The 21,888-nt window shown below is 37.0% G+C and overlaps 2 protein-coding genes across 2 annotated transcripts; both read left to right on the forward strand.

Annotated features, from left to right (window-relative positions):
- The first annotated feature begins 3,178 nt into the window (after positions 1–3,178).
- On the forward strand, positions 3,179–6,929 carry LOC139741241 (uncharacterized). Its single transcript, XM_071651841.1, has 4 exons — positions 3,179–3,206; positions 3,906–4,117; positions 5,357–5,422; positions 6,691–6,929. The coding sequence occupies exons 2-4, from the start codon at positions 3,952–3,954 to the stop codon at positions 6,723–6,725; spliced, it is 267 nt and encodes an 88-aa protein (XP_071507942.1). The 5' UTR covers positions 3,179–3,206; positions 3,906–3,951; the 3' UTR covers positions 6,726–6,929.
- A 7,802-nt stretch (positions 6,930–14,731) lies between these two features.
- Positions 14,732–16,138, forward strand: LOC139741252 (uncharacterized). The gene is made up of 3 exons (XM_071651852.1): positions 14,732–14,935; positions 15,564–15,629; positions 15,978–16,138. The coding sequence occupies exons 1-3, from the start codon at positions 14,770–14,772 to the stop codon at positions 16,010–16,012; spliced, it is 267 nt and encodes an 88-aa protein (XP_071507953.1). The 5' UTR covers positions 14,732–14,769; the 3' UTR covers positions 16,013–16,138.
- The last annotated feature ends 5,750 nt before the right edge of the window (positions 16,139–21,888 follow it).

Raw genomic sequence — 21,888 nt, forward strand, 5'->3', positions numbered from 1 at the left:
CGGGTGTTAAATCTAACACCGATCAAACTTCAATAAAGGACCACACCCACAGGTGTTAAAAATGCACTGTGATGGTGTTCACCTGACACTTCGTGGTGTTAATTTGACACTGTACCTGGTGTTATTTTGACACTGTACTGGTGTTAATTCAAAAATGACATCACATGGTGTTGATTTGATATTTGTTGGTGTTAATATCAATGGTTTAACACCCGTCCAGCTTCAATAAGAGACTACACCAGCTGGTGTTACTTTGGCGTAAATTTATTTTCACATTTTTTCAAAAATATAGTATTTTAATGTAAAATTCTTGATCGTCTTGTTTAAATAAAAAATCAACAAGAAGTGCAGTTACTAAGAAACTCTTCAAAAAACAGTTTAAGATTTGGAAATGACACCCGGGGGTGTTAATTTAACACCATAAATGAGCACCGAAAATTTAACACCAGCTCGGTGTTCACTATTTAACACCGGACTTTTTGCAGTGTACTTTTCAGTTTCCGCCCGCCCCAATGCCTCCCCTGTATAAAATCCACTGTGTGCAAAATAAATATTTGTCGCTATAAATATGTAAACCATAACATAGATGAGAATAACATAGACACTTTCTTGTCTTTGCGGGCCACACCTCAATCACACGCATAACATTGCGAAATTGTATACATCCATACATATAATAATTATGTAACAGCTATAGTCATGATGATAGTGATCGTGTGTACATGACAATGTGCATGCGTGTGTATGTTATCCTTAAATTCTCTCCCCATCTCTCCATGTTCTCACAATTTTCTGTACTCTCATCTTTGGCTAAAATCAAAGTTTCTTGTCTAGGTTGGAACTGAATTAGATTAATAGATTTTTTTCATGGTTCATGGCAACCAAATATGATACATGTTACAGGAAAATACTATATCAAATCTCCAAACAATCGCCAAATGCAGTGATAAATGAACAGATATGTAACACAAGGCTATTATTCTTTTCTCAGTAAATGACGGAACCAATTCCATAACGAATAAGAGTGTGAAATATTACGGAATCAACTCAAAAAAATTCTTGTGAACTTATACTCGTCGGTTCCTACAGTAGAATGCGTTTCATAGGATAAGAAAAACAGTCATGTTCATATACTCCATGCACTCGTCAGCAAAACTTGTTCCATGTAACTCATGCACGCACCGCATCTTTGCACAAAAGACTGTTATTTATTCCTGTCCTAAGATGTGAAATGATCTGTCAGCTGATATTAAATCTGCCCCCAGTTTATCTGTATACCAGCAAAGCCTTAAAAACACCTCCTTGCATCCTAAAGATGTTGATTGATGATAATTATGTGACCTTTAATTTATGGTCAATATGTGTATTTTGTACTCATAAATGCAGTTATTACTGCGGCTGTAGGCAATTGTGTAGCATTTTAATCATGCGAAACGTGCACTGTCCTCTGAATATCCAATACTCCATTTCACAATTCCCTCTTTTTTCCCTTCCCCACTTTCCTCTTGGTTACACAACTCAGCCTTTCCTTCTGCAATATTTTCACTTATCTGCATGATATATAGTATTCTGTATGGGGGGGGGGGGGGCTTCTGTAACAATCTACGCTTGTTTTTCCTTTTTTTTAAGGTCCCAAACAACATTTCCCATGTATGCATAAACCTGCTTCAATTTCGTATAATGGATGTACGTTATAATACTATAGATACGTGTTCCCACGTCAGGTTTGTATTATATATGCGTATTTGTGAAATAAATTGATATTGAACTAAATACATACTTTTAGGTTATGGTAGTAAATGCTTGTGGAAACGTATTGAAAGGGTATCCATAAGTTCTACCACATAATTTTAATTTTGTATTGATTCCTCGTGTTTTGGAAGTTATAGCACCCAAAAGTTACTGAGTCATAATGATTGGCAAATGTCTTCAAAAATTGATCACATTTTCAGATGTAGTAATACGTGATTCATTTCATCATGATTCTTGTTGCATACACTGCCCATATTATGATAGGTTTATATCATTGTACGTAGGATATCACGACAGTATCGATATCAAGCATATTACTTGATTTCTTCTCCAGATCTTTCTGCCCTTGTGACCTTTTCTGTCGGCATCATGTAAAATATTGAAACCAAATTGTGCGTCATTCCACGCAGTGACAGGTCGGCTGTAATTAATGTCATGTTTCGAAACAAATTGTCGAAATGAAACAATTAGAAAAATACTTAAAACGGTGTAGCATTCTAAACTCTATTTGTATATTTCGCGATAGAGTTTTTACTCATAAGACTAGCAATCTATGAAATGATATTTAAGGTGACAGATGTGTTTGTTTTTATCATGCTGTTACGCAAACATACTTTTAAACAATATAAAGGTATTACTAGTAAAACAAACAATGACAGAAAAAAAGACACCATGGTTGACTGGTATGTTTAAGGTGACAATTTATTTAACACCAATGCAACTGATACTGGTCAAAATCCATTGCTATGGTTACCATAAGAATAAATGGTGGCCGAGATGATTTCTAATAACCTTATGGGTGCACAAAAAAATTGTCTACCTAATATTGAGTAGAAATAGAAGTGATGCAGTTAACCATCTTAAATTTCGCAGTGTTGATCATCACTCTCCTTGCAACCAAATATGTGGGTCAATTACCTCAAGTTAAAATCTCACAAGAATAATTTTTAGATTAGTTGTGACAATATCTAATTACATTCCTGAAGAATGATCCTCCGCCCTTTCACATTCCAATGAAGGATAGCCGGCAAGGTGAAATCATAATGTGCGACTTTGTACCCAAGTTCAAGACTTACCATGGCCACATTCAATCAGTGTTTCCGGGGAGAAGCCCGGCCATCAATCTAGTTATTAAAAGATACGAATGGGTGGCGGCGGGATGAGCTTACAAGAGACGAATTTTACGGACAATTTCCTCCTGGTGCAAATTTCTTAGTTTCCTCTTTTTTCTGTTCTTCTCCGCGAGAACATACCCTTGAGAAAAAGCATTACCCCTTTTACGCTCAGTCACCTACGATATTTCAACCTATCGCATCGCGTCACAAAATTTGCATAGTTACATAAAATATTACAGGTCCCTCCGAAAATAAGGAAATTAATGACGGAATGGGAACCTATAAAAGTGGAAGAGTTTCTCTGAGTTGCCATCAGATCGCAGTCCAGAAGATCATTTGGTAAGCAGAATCAGTGTTTCTTATTACATCTTCTGTCTTTTGCTCATTTCACAATTTCATTGCGGATGGTGCAATTTATTCCTTTGTCTCAGTTTGAAATAACGACTATCAACCTTTGAATTTCAAAATTTCGTAGTTTGAAAATTCTGCAAATTTGGTTTGGTGTCGAGTTATGCTTAGCAAATGCTTAATTTCTCCATGATCTGTTTTGACTTAATAGACCATATTGTAGACAAATTGATGTTGTCATATAGTTAATGTAAAAGGGAGAAAAGGAATGAAATTTCCTAAATATTTGAGAAAACAGCTTTGTTGTTTTTGCTTCTCGACAACGCGAGATCCTTTTGCAGATACGATATTTTGCAAGTCTTTGCAAGTAGAGTCAATTCAATCTAATAAGCAGTGTAATGACGGACACAAAGCTGGAAGAAACACAAAATTCCCATTCAACTTGCAGACAAAACTTACAAGAGCTGAGTTGACTCCGTTTCTTTTTGTTTGGTGGTAGTTCTGCATACTCTCTCTTTTTCCCGCGGTAACCGAATAGCCTATTCCTAATGTACCGCTATGACCAAGGCCCTTTGGAATCCCACTTAGTTCGATCTGAAGAGTAATCTTATTCTTAGATAAAATTCAGTTATGCCAATGTTGTAAAGAACAAAAACAGACAACTAAGTCTTAACCCTTTCCTTCTTCTAGTTCATTCCCATCGCCAGCTGTATAAGCCAAACCCAAATCTACCACAATGGCCAAGGCTCTGTTCTTCGCTCTCGCTGCCATCCTCTTCGTCGCCGCCCTGGCCGACTTCGAGGAAGAGACCCAAGGCGACATCGAGTTCCTCAAGAGGGACCCCGAGATGCAGGACTACTTCATGGCCGAGAAGAGGGGAAGGAACATGAAGAAGTACAAGTGTAAGCAAAACCAAGTTTAGAAGGAGTTTCGAAAAGAGAAACTGCTTGTGTCTGTATAAACAGAAGTATTTTCATTTAGTCACAACGGGCTGAATTACCCCATTCTTTTCCAAAGTCTTCATGGCATGTCACCTGTCGACGGTAAAATGATTGAACCCGTTTTGACATAAAAAAGAGGAGCAAACTCTTTGCATTAAAAAATGCAAGAAAGAGGAGTCCTACATTGACTTCAAGACCGCCATTTAACTGGACACTCATAGGACTCCTAACGGAAGTGAGACAAATGTATAAAAACTTCCGAATGTTCGCATTTGATAGTGAATTAGACAATTCAGTCTTGGTGCAGTGGCAATCTGTATTCTTGGCAACACAAGGACTGACATGGACATCATTTGAATCTCTTTACTTTGCACCTGTGCTGCCAGTATCAAGAAAACAGTCAAATTCATCCTTGATAAGGTTTCTTTTCCTTCAGCACTAAAAATCAGTAGTGTAACTATCTATTCTAAACAAATGGATCCACTTGCCTCATTGTCACGTCTTCCTGAATCTTGGACAAACAATAACAAACAAGACAGAGAGAATTTCACGTCCATGTTGCTTCATTTATTTGCAAGGCATCTATTTGCAAAGATATTAAACGGGTTATGTTGGTTATTCCGAAGGTTTGTTAGTGAAAAAAAAGAAGAAGAAGAAGAAAGAAATAAGGTTCGTTATTTCGAAGATTCGTTGTTCCGAATATAGATATACAAGTTTCATATATACCTTGATGTTCGGTAAACCGAAAATGAAAAAGGATTCTTCAATCGAAGCATTTGTGGCGTTGTTCCGAAGGATCATCACTCCGAAGGTTCGGTAATTTAAAAATGAAATCAGGTTCGTTAATCCGAGAATGAAATAAGGTTCGCTTTTTCGAAGGTTCGGTAATCCGAAAATGTAATCAGGTTCGTTATTCCGAAAATGAGATAATGTTCATACATCAAAAAATGAAAAGAAGGAGCGTAATAAGCACTCTTCGGAAATGCAAACCTCACTTCGTTTTCGGATTTAAGAACCTTTTGAATAAAGAACCTTATTTCATTTTCGGATTAACGAATCCTCAGAATAACAAACCTCATTTCATTCACTCGGACTTACAAACTATTGGAACAACGAATCTTCGGAATAATGAACTGTAACTATCTAAAACAACGCATTCTCTGACCTCTGATGTTCTCTGTTTTATTCCATTCCAAACAGACTGCGCCATGTTCAACCAGGACTGCTGGTGCTCAAGGAGGACCAGCAAGGTTGTCTTCTGCAACGGTGAGCCCATTAGACCATTTCGATCCTGGTCATTGTTTTTTTTTTTTCTAGTTTGACTTTCTTTAGGGAGAATTTTGAAGGTGATAACATATCGATTAATTTGCTATAACGCAGAACGACAGGTGGGGATTCCTTTTACATTCATTAAAGACGCGACATCAGAAAGAAAGTACGGTGTATTGCCTAACGAGGAGCAGAGAAACAGAACAAACAGAAAATTAAGAGACCATGTGAATGAAATTGCATCGTCTTAAAAGACCTTTGTAACGAGACACTATCATCATCTTCCGTCTATAGATGTCTGATAGTAAACGTGAGTGATTTTTATTACTTTACGATAATACTTTATTTCACTGAATTGGGATCATGCAGACTATTATCTGTTGCTTTGATAATGATTATCCGTCACTTACACCTTCAGACTATACGACGGACATCTCTTATTGCGTGGATCACTTCCACCAATTTTTGTTTTTTTGTTTTTGTGGCCCCCTCTGAAACTTAGGTAGAATCCAGAACCACATCAAATTCAGAATTTGGATTTCTGTATGCATTTCTTGCTTCGTTTATTACTTCGCAAATATAATAATAATTATGATAATAATTGTAATCTTTTGATAAATGCCTGGAGAATAAGCAAGGGGCTTACCAACTTCTAGGTTGCAAACCAATGAAAAAAGGCAAATCATCTCATTAAAACAATTTAACTCACTTATGTTATCACTGTGGGCACATTTCACATGTCGAAACTCTTCCCCCCCCCCCTCCTTTAACCCTGAAGTCATTCTGTATTTGGATTCTCCAACTTGAATTCTGCAAAGCTTTGCATTTTCATAAGCGAAACAAGAACGCGATCCTCATACATCATCAGTTTTAATGTGCATTTTTTTTTTCGTTCCTTCCCACCATACAATGACCATTGAAGTTAGAAAACAAAGTGGTTTCATACAACCATGGATTTACGGCTTCACTAAAATTCAAACCTTTTGTACATTGTGTACCAGCTCTTTGCTGGGACACAGTTTATTAGATTCGGTATGGATGGATTCAAATTGCCAAACGTAATTTTCCCTTAAAATGCCCTTTTTGTGAGACAGAAGAATGGAGATACTACGAAAGCTAGTCAGTAATCAAATTACGGTACGTCTGTGATCCAGTAGCAGAGTGAAATACGTGCTTTCACATGGTACTTACATTGTTTAAATCGGTAACTCGCCTCCTGATCATGAGGGTGACTCCAATGACTGGTCCGTCTGTTCTTTCCACAGGTGCTGGCAACGGTGGCGACATCGCTGGACTCTAAACGGGCACCCAAGCACGTGACTGATCAACTGGCTTATGATTTTGACCCTGTTCTTAGACACCGGATCCTGACGTCACAGCAAAGTCGACCGAGCTGTTTTCTCAGATGAGACCTAGACCTCAACACGTTTTACTTCCACAATGCCGACTTTTGTAGACTATACTTTTTGAAAAATTGTGTATGAACCACGTAGACACCTGCCGACAAAGTGTTTCATACCCAATAAATGCAATAAACTCTATGTTTCTCAAGTACCTGATGTTTTAAAAGTATTTGTTACGTCCATGAATTGGAATAGATTTTGGTTGGCCTATGCCGGTATGCTTGGTTTGTAGCTAGTATGTGACATGTTAATGGATAATGACTGCCTGTGATTTGATGAGCCCCTATCTTTGCGTTGACATGAGGGTAATGATTTACTTGTGCGCGTGAGTATACTTTTAATCAGCAAGAGTGCTTCCGGCGTGTGTGTGTGTGTGTGTGTGTGTGTGTGTGTTAGTGTGTGCGAGAGTGTCTGCTTTCGTTTGCTGGGAAAGGAGAAAGCTGTATCAACAGTTTGAAAGGTACACATTCCAAGACTGAAGGGACACTAAAGTTTACGAATTTATTATAAAAATATCAGAATGAACAGAATGAGACGGTGCTGTCAGAATAATTATTCAAACGCTGATTTGGCTCTACCCAAGCAAACCGCATACGATTCAATGTCATCATCTAACAAACACGACACAAGTACGCACCAGTTAGACAGAAAAATAAAAGAACAATTGAAAACGCTTTGGTTCAGTAAAAAACTACCTGCACTATTATGATCATCAGGAAATCGTAAAGTGGTAACATAGAAGACTTTTAAAAGAAACAGGAGGATAAGAAGGAGCAGAATTGAAAAAAATAGAAATAAAAAGAATAAGCAGGAGAGGGGGACAAAGAATGGCAAAAAAAGGAAGAAATTATCCGATTAAAAAACAGATAACTTCAACATTTCATAGTATCTAGAGCAATCATCACCGAAGATAATGCAATGAGATACGTACAAATCATAAAAAGAAATAAAATTCGCCACACTTATACAGGACATAATTTATATATCAAAAGGCAGCAGGACAACAACAACAACAACAACAAAACATGCATTGAAAAAAAAAGTATATTCCAATTTAATACCAATGTAATAAATTCAGCCAGAGGAAGTGCACTTCAAGCAAATTCATTTCTAAATGTTATCTTTGAACACAGGAAGAAAAAAAAAAGGAGGACTATGCAAGACACGTCAAGTTCACTTCCGGTTGCCCATCTTTCTTCACTCGAGGGCTCTAAATTCTAGAAATCCCCCCTTTTTTCTATTCTTGTTTTTAATGATAAACCTCTAAAACAAAACATACACCAGATAATGAACAAAAAAAAAATCTCTTTGACCCCAAGTATTTTATCAAAATGTTCAATTTGCTACTTCTCTGTCATTTATGAGCCAATTTTGATTCTGTTTGCTTTATATGATAGCACTACATGGGAGCTTTAAAACTTCTACACAGAATTTCAGTTGTGACCTTTGACCTTGACCTTTGACCTATATTGTACATTTTGCTACAAAATGCTACTCCTTCGCCATTTCTAACCCGATTTCGATTCCGTTTGCTTTATGTGATGGCACTAGGTGAGGGCTTCAAAACTTCTACACAGAATTTTGACCTTTGACTTCTTTGACCTTTGACCTTGATTTTTGACCTATATTGTACATTTTGCTACAAAATGCTACTCCTTCGCCATTTCTAACCCGATTTCGATTCCGTTTGATTTATATGAGGGCACTAGTTGAGGGCTTCAAAACTTCTACACAGAATTTTGACCTTTGACTTCTTTGACCTTTGACCTTGATTTTTGACCTATATTGTGCATTTTGCTACAAAATGCTACTCCTTCGACATTTCTAACCCGATTTCGATTCCGTTTGCTTTATGCTATAGCACTAGGTGAGGGCTTCAAAACTTCTACACAGAATTGTGACCTTTGTCTTTGACCTTTAACCTTGATTTTTGACCTATATTGTACATTGGCTACAAAATGCTACTCCTTCGCCATTTCTAACCCAATTTCGATTCCATTTGCTTTATGTGATGGCACTAGGTGAGGGCTTCAAAACTTCTACACAGAATTTTGACCTTTGACTTCTTTGACCTTGATTTTTGACCTATATTGCACATTTTGTTACAAAATGCTACTTCCGGCGGGGACATATATTACGCACCGCGTAATTTCTACTTTTCCTTGTCTCACTTAACATGCTTTCACAGGTGCGTTGACAATGTCTGCATTTTGATGGTCATTAATATATCTTGGTACGCAAGCAGACAGCTGACAATTTGCAAAGATTAGTAGAACAGTTTTCTGAATTTGTGGCTGATTAAGTCAGGTCAGTCATAAGCGCTACCATGGTTGTGCTTAAAGTTGTATAGGCTGTCTCATGCTGTCATGAGTTACCTTGCTATCTTTACTACCGTATGTCCCAAACAAATACAACGGGACCCTCCGCAATGATATCTTTGAAAATAGTGAATCAATCTAAATACAAATTCAGGGTATGAAACTATAAGTCATTGCCCACAACTTACAGAAAACCCCATTCGATTTGCTTCAGTGGTCAAAGAGAAATGAGGAATTTTGTTGAGCATGTCAGAAATCTCTTCCCTCCAAGTTCTGTCTAACGTATTCACACACAAGAGCATGGAAGTGCTAAACTTGGAAGAATCAGACTCATGACATGCTTTACAACAATCCATATTTCTCTGTGACCGCTGAACGAAATTGAATGGGGTTTTCTGCAAAATAGAGTTAAGATGTCATATTTTAAGACCTTGAAGTAGCATTCAGACAGTTTAATCATATTGGGTGTTATCAATGCGAAAATCTGATTGTATTTTTTTTTTGAGGGGGGAACATACTGTATAAGTAGTCCATACTGCATGCTACAAGAAGAATCTCAGAGGAAATTTTTAACTGGGTTAGCAAAATTTGATATATTAAAGTAAACCTTAAAAAGTCAGGTAGTCAAAACATATCATCAGGGATTCTCCTGGACATTTTGTACAGTCAAATTTGTAATACGAGTCCATACGTAAGAAAAATGAGGCCGTATGAGGCCGTTGTCCAAGTCAAGCGATTTGCTTATTGATAACGGTCTCCCCCACCTGTACACTTAAAGATCTGTAATAGAATTCATGTGTTATTTCACATGATTATATACTTGTCATGTGAAATCTTGTTTGTATTTTCATGACTTGTGAATATTATGTTTGATATTGTTATACTTATTTCCTGTTATGTACAAAACCAGTGGAGAAATAAAACTTACTGAAACTGAAACTGACAAAAAAACTGCTCATGTCGACTACATGTAAAGTTCTGGGCTAAGAACCAAAAACGAGATGCAAAGCCCCGCGGGCCTAAAAATTTGTTGTGAACTAATACCTAGAGTGGTGGGCATATCTGGAATGTTCAGAAAACATATTTCCATGTCGGAAATAGATTGCGTGTACCAAGCATTAATCGATCAGCCCGCATCCGTCATGCAGTTCTTCCGACATAACCGTTACAATTTGATTATATGCAACGTTGTACAGTAAAGTCTTAAATGTTAGATTAGAATACTGAGAGCTGCAATTCTGCAACCCGATTCTCTTAAAGTGTACCAAAGTGGAGGTGTATATATAAATATATCATTTTTAAAAATCTGAACTGTGCGCAGAAGTAACAAATCTGTGAGTGACTGTTTGCAATCTATCTAGATTTAATTTAATTTATTCCACCTTATTTCAAGAGTACAATAAAAAGACACACAAATCTCTATACAAACTAATAAAAAGAAAGAAAAAAAAGAGATGAACTTGATGGTAGCATGGACCTACTACACATGGACTATGAACGAGGTCTTTCTTTGATCCCGTCATCACCGCCGCCACCTGATTATGTGCATCTTAACGAGAGTATACATTCAGATGTTTGGACAATGACAGTTGTGTACGCATCGTCATTTCGATCTTATTTGGCTGAGGTGCCTTTTCAGACTCTACTGCCTTTGAATAAACACCAATGATGGGGAGCAGCAAACGTCCTATGTTAAATTTTGTGTCACAAAATGAGTAATTAAGGAAGTGGACACTTGTGTACACGCATTTAACATTACTTACTGGTGAGACATATATGTATCTACCGTGACTGTTCATGTTTTTTTGAAATAATGTGCGAAAGCCGGATAGGAAAAATTAGATTACAAATCACAATGAACTTGCCAAAATATTTGCTTTCTGTCATAAAGTACGTGCGTTTCGCAAATGAAATTGGCTGAGCGATGATTTCCAAATTCACACTACAACTGCACTTGCATTTTTCTTGATTTGATAAAGTCATTTTCTTCTGCGCATAGTTTTTAGATTTCTCAAAGCGCCGTTTTGTTTTCATCCAGGCTGACAGTCGGCGGTCGTGATGAGATCAAAGCACGAAAGCATGTGTAAAATGTTATTGTGAAGCTTTTGATAGAAACAGGTGTTTGAATTAATTAACGAGCGATGTATGTCCATGTGTGGTAGGTCCATGATGGTAGGAATCATACGAGAAACAGTGCTTATAGATATAGGGGCCCCAATAAAATCATACTTAGATATTGATGTAATATTAACAAGCAAGTTGATTTGGTGGGGAAAATATAACAAAATATGTTAATTATATGTATATATATATATGTATGTATATCTTTGATGGTATATCTTACATGTAAGGCATTATAGATATACCTTTATAGTGGGGACACATTTTCCAAAAGTTTTATATGCTCGTACTTTGGTTTCTTTGTTTTTTGTTCGCGTTTTTATTAAAAATGATCACACAGCTCAAACAGCATAGCTCGACGATAGTTGAAATTGAGCCATGACAGTATTACTGCATTATACGATGTCGTAAACCCTGTGTATTCAAAACCTGTAAGTGAAAAGTAAAACTGCGACGGATGAACAATATTGAAGAGCTTGCTTCCAAAAGGCGCTAAATCTATTAATAGATTTAGCGCCTTTTGGAAGCAAGCTCTTCAATTATTAGTAATCTCTTTAACTTCTACAGAATCTGAACAGATCCATGATTTAGTTTATACATTGTTCGGTGGTTATATTACTTAAGAAAACAGTAGAAGCCGTTGAAAATCAACGAGCAGATCATTATGCACTACCATGGTCTTCCACTGCATAACGTGTGTGCATTCATATTTCTAATGGAAGCAAAACGCCAACACATATTGATCAGATAAGACATCGGTTGTAATATGGTCTCTGACTTACGCGTTCTACGGGGTTTATTTTGCCGTTTGTTGTATACTTCATCCCAGAGTCATCAGGACACCTTTACATGGAAGACATTTATGTGTCTATCTGGAAATATACAGAACATGTAAGGTTTGCCGCATTGACCATTCTATGCTGTTTTGATAATGAGACAATATTTTTGCGCCTTGCAGACCCAGAAGGAGGAGGTGATCTTCAGCTTGTAAGTAAATCTTTGACAATTCATACTAGTCACATAAGCATTATAAAAGAAATCAATTATGAGTTTATCTCTTGAACGTTGAATAGACAAACAACATACTGCAGATGCATTCATATTGATATCGCTGCCCTATTTATCGTCGTAGAGTGGCAGTATATCCAAAAGGCAATAGGTCTTTAGAATATACCTCACATCTTCTCCTGTGTCCTGAAACATGCAAACTACAAAATACAAAAGTGTCAACATTTAGTTATATTTTACACATCGTCAGAGTTTATTGTGTTTTCTTTGACTGCCTGAAAAGGCAACTCAGAAATGAGACTGATATCGAGTTCTCCTCAGTCGAATATGACCCTGTGTGTGCATGAGTAGTCTGTTTGTGAAACTGACCCTTTCAGCCATCATAATATATGGATCTTTGTGTCTTGTTTTTTTTTTTTGATAGGGAACATACTGATATCCGTCAAATATCCGTAATTCAATAATTTCATACATGAAATAAACATACACAAACATATACATTTAACAAACAATCTAAAGTAGTTTGAAATTTCTAAGAGCCGAATATCAGTGAGTGATACAATATTTCGATATAAGTGTTCAACGGCAATTATGAATTATGTGCCAAAGATACTGATGAAATGAATGACGAATATTGTGCTCATTTCTATTCTTAAGACCGTGTATTTCTACATATTGTGGTGGGTTACTTTAAGACTTTCTACATCCGGACACAGAGGTACAATATTAACGATAATAAAATCCGAGGAAGCAGTTGACCGTCATGTCACAATATTGATTTGACATTGATGAGTCATAAATGATATAAAATATGTCCAACCGTACAGGCACGTTGCAATCGTGTTCAACGAAGCCTTTAATTGGTTTCACAGTTTCTGGGGGGCGAAATTTAAAGCGACATACTGAGAGACAGTGTGCAAAGTCTTTAATTAAAATGTCTAGCCTACGGTGATAATGACTGTACAGTCAACTTTGTGATTTGAGGCAGGTTATTATCAGAACATGTGTTAACTTCAAGCTGTCTCGCTGTCTCGAAAAATTGAGAGTCATATTCAATCTGCTTGCTTGTACAATCATCCTTTTTGACACGTCAATGAGATAACCTTTTTAGTTATGTTATTAAATATGTATTAGATATCATTTTTTTTTTCTCTATCTATCCATCTATCTATCTCTTTCACTGCCCTTTTCCTATCTCTCCCTATTTTCTGTCATGGCATGTGTGGGTATATGGATGGATGTGTGTGTGTATGTGTGTCTGTGTGTGTGTGTGAGTGTGTGTGTGTGTGTGTGTGTGTGTGTGTGTGTGTGTGTGTGTGTGTGTGTGTTGTACGGAACACACTTAAAGAAGACAAAAAGAGGTGGTAGCTTTCTTTGAATTGATACCTCTTGAGACTGCTGCCTAAATGTTCATCTATAAAACCTGAGAATGGAAAGAGCAGACTATCTTTATTTCAATCTTCACATATCATAAGGAACCAATGAGTTTGTTATGACTTCAAAAGCACTTGACATACTCAACAGTTGAATCTACATTTGTTTCCAAGATAACATACTTTCTCCTTGAACTTCTTTTACTTCCATTTCAGTGAAACTGCGTCCAATAGTTCATTTCGTTATACATGAATTTTCTTATAACTTGAAATATAATTATTTTATGTTAGATTAAATCCATGATTTTTACTTTAACTTTGGTAATGAATATGGGTATCTCGAGAATCTATGCCTGTCTTCCACACCGAATAAACTCAACATCCTGTTGACTAACAGGTAATGCCAAACATTTCAGGCATCATTAACTCTTGTTACGGATCCTTGATATTGGCGGCAAATTGGTGAATAACAAGGATCGAGTACACCTGTTTAGAAGACACCAGCAATTAGAATTGATTCAAGTCACGTGTCTTCCGCTATTCCACTTTTATCAGCTTTTGATTAAATTCTGTATTGTTGTAAACTACTCCCGGTGGTAAAGAGGTTCAAAATGTATAAAAGCAGTTGGTTGTCTCGGCATCACCATCAGATTGCCGACCTGCAGATCCAGAGGTGAGTTGAACACAATTTTCTTCTGTTGTTATCAGCATTACGTGTGATTTAGCAGTCCTCTTCATATAATATTTTCATATACTACACAATATACCATAATGGTACACTTCTCATACAGAGTGTCAACGCCATCTCCACATGATTGTCTTTCTGACTGAAATCTTGATTAATATTTCCACGTTATCAGATTCTACTCCGACGTTTTCCTTCAGTGTAAACCCTTCAGATCCCTTTCATTTTAAAAGTAATCTTAATCTCAGTTAAGAGACTGCACTTCTATACATATAGCCTACATTGATTTTGTCCATGTTGTACACACACACACACACACGCACACACACACACACACAAAACCGAACTTAAATGAGCCAACAGCAAATACTTTGCCCTTTTCTTTCTTCCATTTTTCCCACCTCAAGCTGTATAAGCCAAACCCAAATCTACCACAATGGCCAAGGCTCTGTTCTTCGCTCTCGCTGCCATCCTCTTCGTCGCCGCCCTGGCAGAATTCGAGGAAGAGACCCAAGGCGACATCGAGTTCCTCAAGAGAGACCCCGAGATGCAGGACTACTTCATGGCCGAGAAGAGGGGAAGGAACATGAAGAAGTACAAGTGTAAGTATGCAAAAACACGTTAGGCTGCACGGGCGTCGTGATAATCAAATTATTTTATCATTCGAAATCCATATTAATGTCGGTATCATTCTTTTTATATTGATTGATACAAGTTAAGTGTATGCCAAAAATCCTACATGGTATCAACGAAATACCCGTTTTACCAACGTGTATGTTGTTGTATGCCCTTCCCATAGATATTTGTCTTCATTACGCGAGCACACGCACACACACACACTCACACACACACACACGCACGCACACACACACACACACACACACACATATAATGTTGCCATGCATCTTGATAAACAATGAAATTATGAGTGGATTTATATGAAAATCTCAGTAATAAACAGGCTGGACCTATGCTTGAAGAAGAAAAAAAAATCAACTTTGCACGAGATGACTACACCTATTTAGAAATAGCGTATAGGCAAGGCGACATGAACTAAGCAAAATATAATATGTTGATGAAAGTGTTATGGTCCATTCAGTAGGCCTACTTTGCTAGGCTACCCCGTTTCACAAAGAACAGGACTTACGCCACTCAAGAGTCATATGCATACTGTAACAATGTTATCAACTCAGACCACGGATGTTCTATATTTCATTTCATTCCAAACAGACTGTGCCATGTTCAACCAGGACTGCTGGTGCTCAAGGAGGACCAGCAAGGTTGTCTTCTGCAACGGTGAGTTGCCATAGCAACATAGTGTCTTATAAAGAACATGCTAACTTTAACATTGCGGTGGGTTCCTATAGTGCTAATCATGAATCAATGGCCAGATTTATGGGTGAATTTTCATGAAAAAGTGTCATCTTCACACGGTCTCAGACCTTTACGAACACATGTGATAAGCAAGATTTAATGACGTCAGGATAACAATGAAATACTTATAAAGGCATTCCCTAACAAGGTGTGTTTCGTCAACTGTGCCGTTTGGATATGGAGGTATGAGTGTAACACTGAGAAGTGTTGGTAGGCAATGATCCTGAATATACATGCGGTTACATTATGAATTGTTCTGACTTCTGACAGGCGCCGGAAATGGTGGTGATATCGGCGGACTGTAAAACTCCTATCCGAGTCACGTGCCTGAGAAGCTGCTCCGGGATTGGACACCCCCACGAATTGAAATCCTTCCGTCATCGCAAAGACCTCTAGAGTGATACCATGTGGACATGGTTGCAAACCGCAACGACAGAACTGATATTGAACTGCCATCTACTCATGGCCAATCACCACCTCAGAACATATCTTACTGAAAAGTCTGTGAATGTATACAAATCTTTTGGATGATGAATGTAGACAAGAATAAACGAAACTTCATGTGACAATGGCATTCATGATTCAAGATGTCATTTTTTTTCCAGAATCGAGTTTAACATGACTGTTTTGAGCGCACTAGTTTGTGTGGTTGAGCCAACAAATAGTTCATGTTTGTGTTAGTGTGACATGTATCATGTGTGTGTGAGTGTGTGTGTGTGTGTGTGTGTGTGTGTGTATGTGTGTGTGTGCATCCGCCTTTCTTTGAGTATATGTATGAGTTTATGATTGTTATCTAAAGGCCATATGAATACGTAAAGCTCCATGGTAACCGATATTCAAGGCAAGCACTAATCATAAACACGAGTTGGCATTGCCCTTCAGTGGCGCCAAATCTTCTCTTCTCTCCTTGCAAAATTGAGTTTCGATAATATCCAACAAAGTAATTTACAGAAAGAGAGGGAGAAAAAGAGTTTCTTAATTATAAAGTAATAAACTCCTCACAAATTAGTATCGTCATTAAGCATAACTGGATCATTTCAAATTCTTTAGATTAAGAGAAGACTAGATGAAATGTTGAAATCTTTTCTGATATTGGGGGAAGAGAGTCATAGGGATGAATCATGTTTAGATGACATTGACGTACATCAATATCAATTTGACAATCATCATTTCCATGTACGATCGACAACCACAATCGATTTTAATGAGATCGCGATTATTTCGTTTATTCTAGACGCAATCGATATCACTTGTCTGACTCGACGTCCATGTCGTCTGCAAATGATATAAATACCAGGTTCTCTCGGTCTGATTATCAAAATACCCGCTACGTCGACAGGTTCCACTTTTGCACGCTGACATTTTCTTCTGCCTGTTTAACAGTTCGAGAGGTTCGTATTTTTGTTGAAAAATCCACCAACACTCTGTTGACTGTGTATAATGTTGACTTCTTTTGCCCATAACTTGTTTGAAATTAGCAAAATAACCGACAGAGATGTACAGGTACATGTAACCTTACTCTGCTAACCTGTTCCTATATACGTCCGTATATCTTCTCTTGCAGGTTGTCTTATGGTAACATTTTTCTCGTATACACGGCTAAGTAGTGTCTGTGCCATACTATTGCTATGTTATGATTTATATTCTATAAGCATTCTAAACTATTGTAAGTATTGTTGATAGTCTGCATGTATTTTCAGCATCATATATCAATGATTAAATGTATACAATGCTATATAGATGGATTTGATTTTAATATATTTTATTGGTAAATTGATGTTGCTGTTGTTTGCATTCCATTGTTAGTTCCAATTTTAGTGGAATATTCTCTTTTCCATCGTTATTATTACTTCTTCTTTTTGTTACCATGACAAAGTGTGCGTTGCTTCTTTTGTGTGTAAGATATCATTCGTGAATATATGTATATATATATATATATATATATATATATATGTCCAATGAACTGTCCCTATATATATAAAGATATGTATATATATATATATATATATATATATATATATATATATATTGTGTCCAATGAACTGTCCCTATCAGTTGAATGGAAGTTATATTGAGGCATGTACCGCTTTGAATTTTTTTTTAATGGAAATAAATAAACTATTGAATTGAATCCATTCACAGCGACACACTTGTTCTTATCATGGCGCTGAAGCTAATGTCCCTGTTACTGGCATTTGCCCTGGTCGTTGCCGTCGTCGCTGACTTCGAAGATCTCGACGATGAGACACTGGCTGACATCGACTTCATCAAGCGAGACCAGGAATTGCAGGACCTCTTCATGGCCGAGAAAAGGGGTGCCAATTTGAGGAAGTACCGATGTAAGTTCAACTATGTAAATTATTCTATAAAGGTTTGCAGCCAATGTACTCAGAATCTTAGCAAAGTACATTCATGTTAATATTAAAAGCTTAACATAACATTCCAATAAAATATTTGAAAAAAAAGTGGCTCTCCAATTATATTTCTTTGTGGTTACTAAATAATAAGTACTCGTCAAATTGAATGAATGTGTAAAAGATGTAATCTAACCGAATACAAAATTTGCTTAGAATATACTGCTACAGTTATGTAACGAGAACAGACAATGTGGTGACGAAAACAGGTAAGATACTGTCTGTGAGGAAATGTTTTCTTCATTGACTTTATCTACATTTCTTACAACGGCTGTAATTGTCTTATGGGTATCCTTTGGTTAAAGTTCGAATATACGGTCAATTTATCAATTTTTCATATATTCTTTCTATACCTTCAGTCATTCGGTGTTGCTACATTGTAACACATAGTATAAGATCCTGAGAGTAGCATGTATTCTAAATTTCTCTAACTGTCTATTCCGTGTATAAGGCAATTGGCTCTGCTGGTGAAAAATCATGACAAAAGAAAACTCGCGCCACAAGGTAGTGCTAGGGTAACAATGGTAAATGCATTTTACGGTCTGTCAGTACTTACATGAAAGAAAGGGTGTATCCAGCTAGGCAGGCAAATTTTGGGTTATGGTGCTACCAGACAATCTGTTCGAATCTGTTTATTTTACTGATTTCATGTTGAAACAACCGTACACTGTCCTAAACACCAGCAGAAACATTACTATGCAATCGCACACCAGATTTTGTGATTTTTGCGTAAAGTTAATTATGACATTTTGAAATAAGAACACTACCGAAAAAAAAGTACTTGTGTATATTAATCATCTGGTCATGCTGGTGGTGTCCGTTATTTCTAAGGTTCGTTATTCCGAAACACATTTTCATGTACCAAGTGGTGTTTTTTTTTTTTTAAATCCGAAAGTGCTAAGGGTTCCAAAATTTGTGGCGCTATTCCGAAGGTTCGTTATTCAGGAGGTTTGTTAATCCAAAATGAAATAAATTTCGTTTAATCGAAAATGAAATAAGGCTTGCAATAAAATACAAACAAACAAACAAACAAACAAAAATATTTGCGAATCTTCGGAGTTACAAACATTATTGCATTTTCGAAATTAAAGAACCTTCGGAATAACGAGCTGTAACCGACATTGGATTATCGATTCATTAAATCTTGAGACACATCAAGAAAACTTGACATACGTGAAAAAGAAACGAATGTATTCTAAAATATTCATTCAATGTCACAGATATCAAGACATGTACAAACGCATGCAGGAGATAAGGCAGTTGAATTGGGGTCATCCCACGAGACCAACACCAACAAGTCATACGCCTATGAGTTCGAAACTGAAAAAAAGGTCCATGAATCATACGACCTACGAGTCATACAGCCTATGACACTATAGGCAAATGTTAGGCCCACGAGTTTGATAGTAGGCAAATAAGACCCATGAGCTGACACTATAGAAGCCCACGATTTCGACATTACATCACGGTGCTTAACGGTCGGTCACGTGGGCCTTTTTCGTTTTGGTTTGTTTAGTGTAGAACTCGTGGGCCTTGTTTACCTAGTCTTATTTGCCTAGTGTCAAGCTCATGGGCTATATGACGCGTATGTGTCGAAATTGTGACGTGCATCTGATGGTTTACATTGAGAAGAAAGCAAGAAATGCTTTTCAAGCCTATTTTGTTAGTTTCATGCTGATCAAGCTTTGACCTTGTTCGAGAACAGCAACAAGCAGAAACTATACGTCTGGACCAGTATTTTACAAGTACATACACTAATTCTAGTATATTGTGTAATATCCCCATGTTATCATCACGTTTTTTTATTTCATCTGCAGTCTGCCCAACCTACACCCAGGACTGTTGGTGTAACAGAAAGACAAGCCGAGTCGTCTACTGCAGCGGTTAGTGTCAATACTCTTCTTTTGTTTTCTTCTTCTTTTAAAGAGGCATAAGTAATTGGAATAGATTCGGAGAGCACCTTAGAGGAGTGTCTCCAGAGATAGAATAGTTCATGCGGAGAAGAGAATGGTGACACGTTGAATTGGGCGTGAAAAGATCAGCGGACAGATGAAAAAACATTTCACAATGTTAATCAGAAGAAATGAATAAAAATTATATAAAGGAAAGCAAAAACTGGCTACTATACGTGTATAAACGCTTATCTTTGGAAAATGTTACGACTTCTTTGTCAGTATCACACGTCATGTTTCCGCTTGGTAATCATTATTAACGGGTTTCATTGTCTCAGAATGGCCCGGTGGTACAAATGAAACCATGGTTTAAACCATGGACAAAAACCATGGAACGCCAAGTGCTGCGCGGAATATTTCGTTCCGAAATTGGTCATTTCGTCGACAAAATGACCGTTTCGTTAACGAAATTATCATTTTGTGGACGAAATGTTCATTTAGTTACAAAATGTCATTTCATTACAAAATAATAATTTCATCGACGAAATGACAGATTTCGTAACGAAATATTCCATGCTACACTTGGCACTCCATGGTTTTTGTCCATGGTTTAAACCATGGTTTCATTTGTACCACCTTTGTGAATTCGAGCCAATGAGTATATTTCATCAAAATTACTTCAAAGTGTTCAGACACGGTAAACCTAACACTGCGACAGATGCACCGTAATGCGCAGAGTATTTGTTACCTGCATGTGCAGAAGCTCTGTTGATGTGACACACTCCATTGGATACGGATGACGTACGAATGACTGATTGGATGATATTTCCTTTTTCCTCCTAGGAAGCGGGAAAGGCAACGGCGTGTAAAGCTGCATGTCAGTGGAAGCATCGTCTGAGCAACGTAAAACATACTGCACTCTAAATATCTGAATTTTTCATGCAACTTATTTATTTCTGTAATTGAAATCTTATCCGGTATCCATGCATCACAAACAATTCAGTCAAATTTCTAGTCTTACTGCTTTGGAAAAATGAGATGTAATTATGTTTTTTTTCTATGTTTCCTTGCATAGTTGTTTCATTCCCTATTTTTCTCTTGTTTTCCGTCCTTCACTGTCAAGGAAAAACTTTATTGTATTTGATATAAGTCAACTAAGGCCATAGGCCCTCGTTAGGAAAATGGCATAAGTGTATTTACCTTGTAATCGTTCGTAAGAGTTGACTATGTAAGACGATTGCCCAATCCTCGTATTTATGGACGTTTATTCCCAAGCAAATGACCTTGAATTACAAAAAGAAACATGATAATATCCCAAGAACTCTGCTGGCAATATTTCAAAAGGAAGCTATTGACACAAACATATGATTTCAAACTTAGTGATAGAAATTCGCAACAGATACCAAAATTGACTTCATAATAAGGAAAAGATAATGTGTTTGCAGTCTCAAAATATAGATTTGTGCGTGTGTGTTTGAGCTTGATTTTAAACTTGCTCTTTTACCCACTTTTGTCCTTAATCATATTAGCTTTAGATATGCTAAGTTTGATTGAATTTATTGGTTCACTTCGGACACTGTCGGAGACTTTATTCACTTTTTCTAGACGGCTGTTATGGAAGGTTAACGCATAATTTCATTGTGTGGCATTGTCGGCAAAAAGATGAAGAAAAAGTCATGGATTGTTACAGCTAAGTTTCACTATATATTGGCAATAATTAAGATGCATCGGATGTATGTATAGTCGGTTAGGCAGTGCAATAAAGGTATGACCTTCTGCATTTCATTTGCTCGTAATTGTCTGTATGCGTCGTCAATATTTTCTGCCATTCCAATAAGAATAAATACTATCCCAAAAAATCAATGTCATCTTTGC

This window comes from Diadema antillarum, unplaced genomic scaffold, assembly GCF_040938485.1.
Source record: "Diadema antillarum isolate AM-2024a unplaced genomic scaffold, OU_Dant_1.0 scf00000031, whole genome shotgun sequence".
Taxonomy (NCBI): Eukaryota; Metazoa; Echinodermata; class Echinoidea; order Diadematoida; family Diadematidae; genus Diadema; species Diadema antillarum.

Bases quoted from the DNA above. Each gene is read 5' to 3' on its own strand.
- LOC139741241 (XM_071651841.1), top strand. From the start codon at position 3,952: ATGGCCAAGGCTCTGTTCTTCGCTCTCGCTGCCATCCTCTTCGTCGCC. The intron at 4,118-5,356 runs GTAAGCAAAACC...CATTCCAAACAG, and splicing joins GAACATGAAGAAGTACAAGT to ACTGCGCCATGTTCAACCAG. The intron at 5,423-6,690 runs GTGAGCCCATTA...TTCTTTCCACAG, and splicing joins CAAGGTTGTCTTCTGCAACG to GTGCTGGCAACGGTGGCGAC.
- LOC139741252 (XM_071651852.1), top strand. From the start codon at position 14,770: ATGGCCAAGGCTCTGTTCTTCGCTCTCGCTGCCATCCTCTTCGTCGCC. The intron at 14,936-15,563 runs GTAAGTATGCAA...CATTCCAAACAG, and splicing joins GAACATGAAGAAGTACAAGT to ACTGTGCCATGTTCAACCAG. The intron at 15,630-15,977 runs GTGAGTTGCCAT...GACTTCTGACAG, and splicing joins CAAGGTTGTCTTCTGCAACG to GCGCCGGAAATGGTGGTGAT.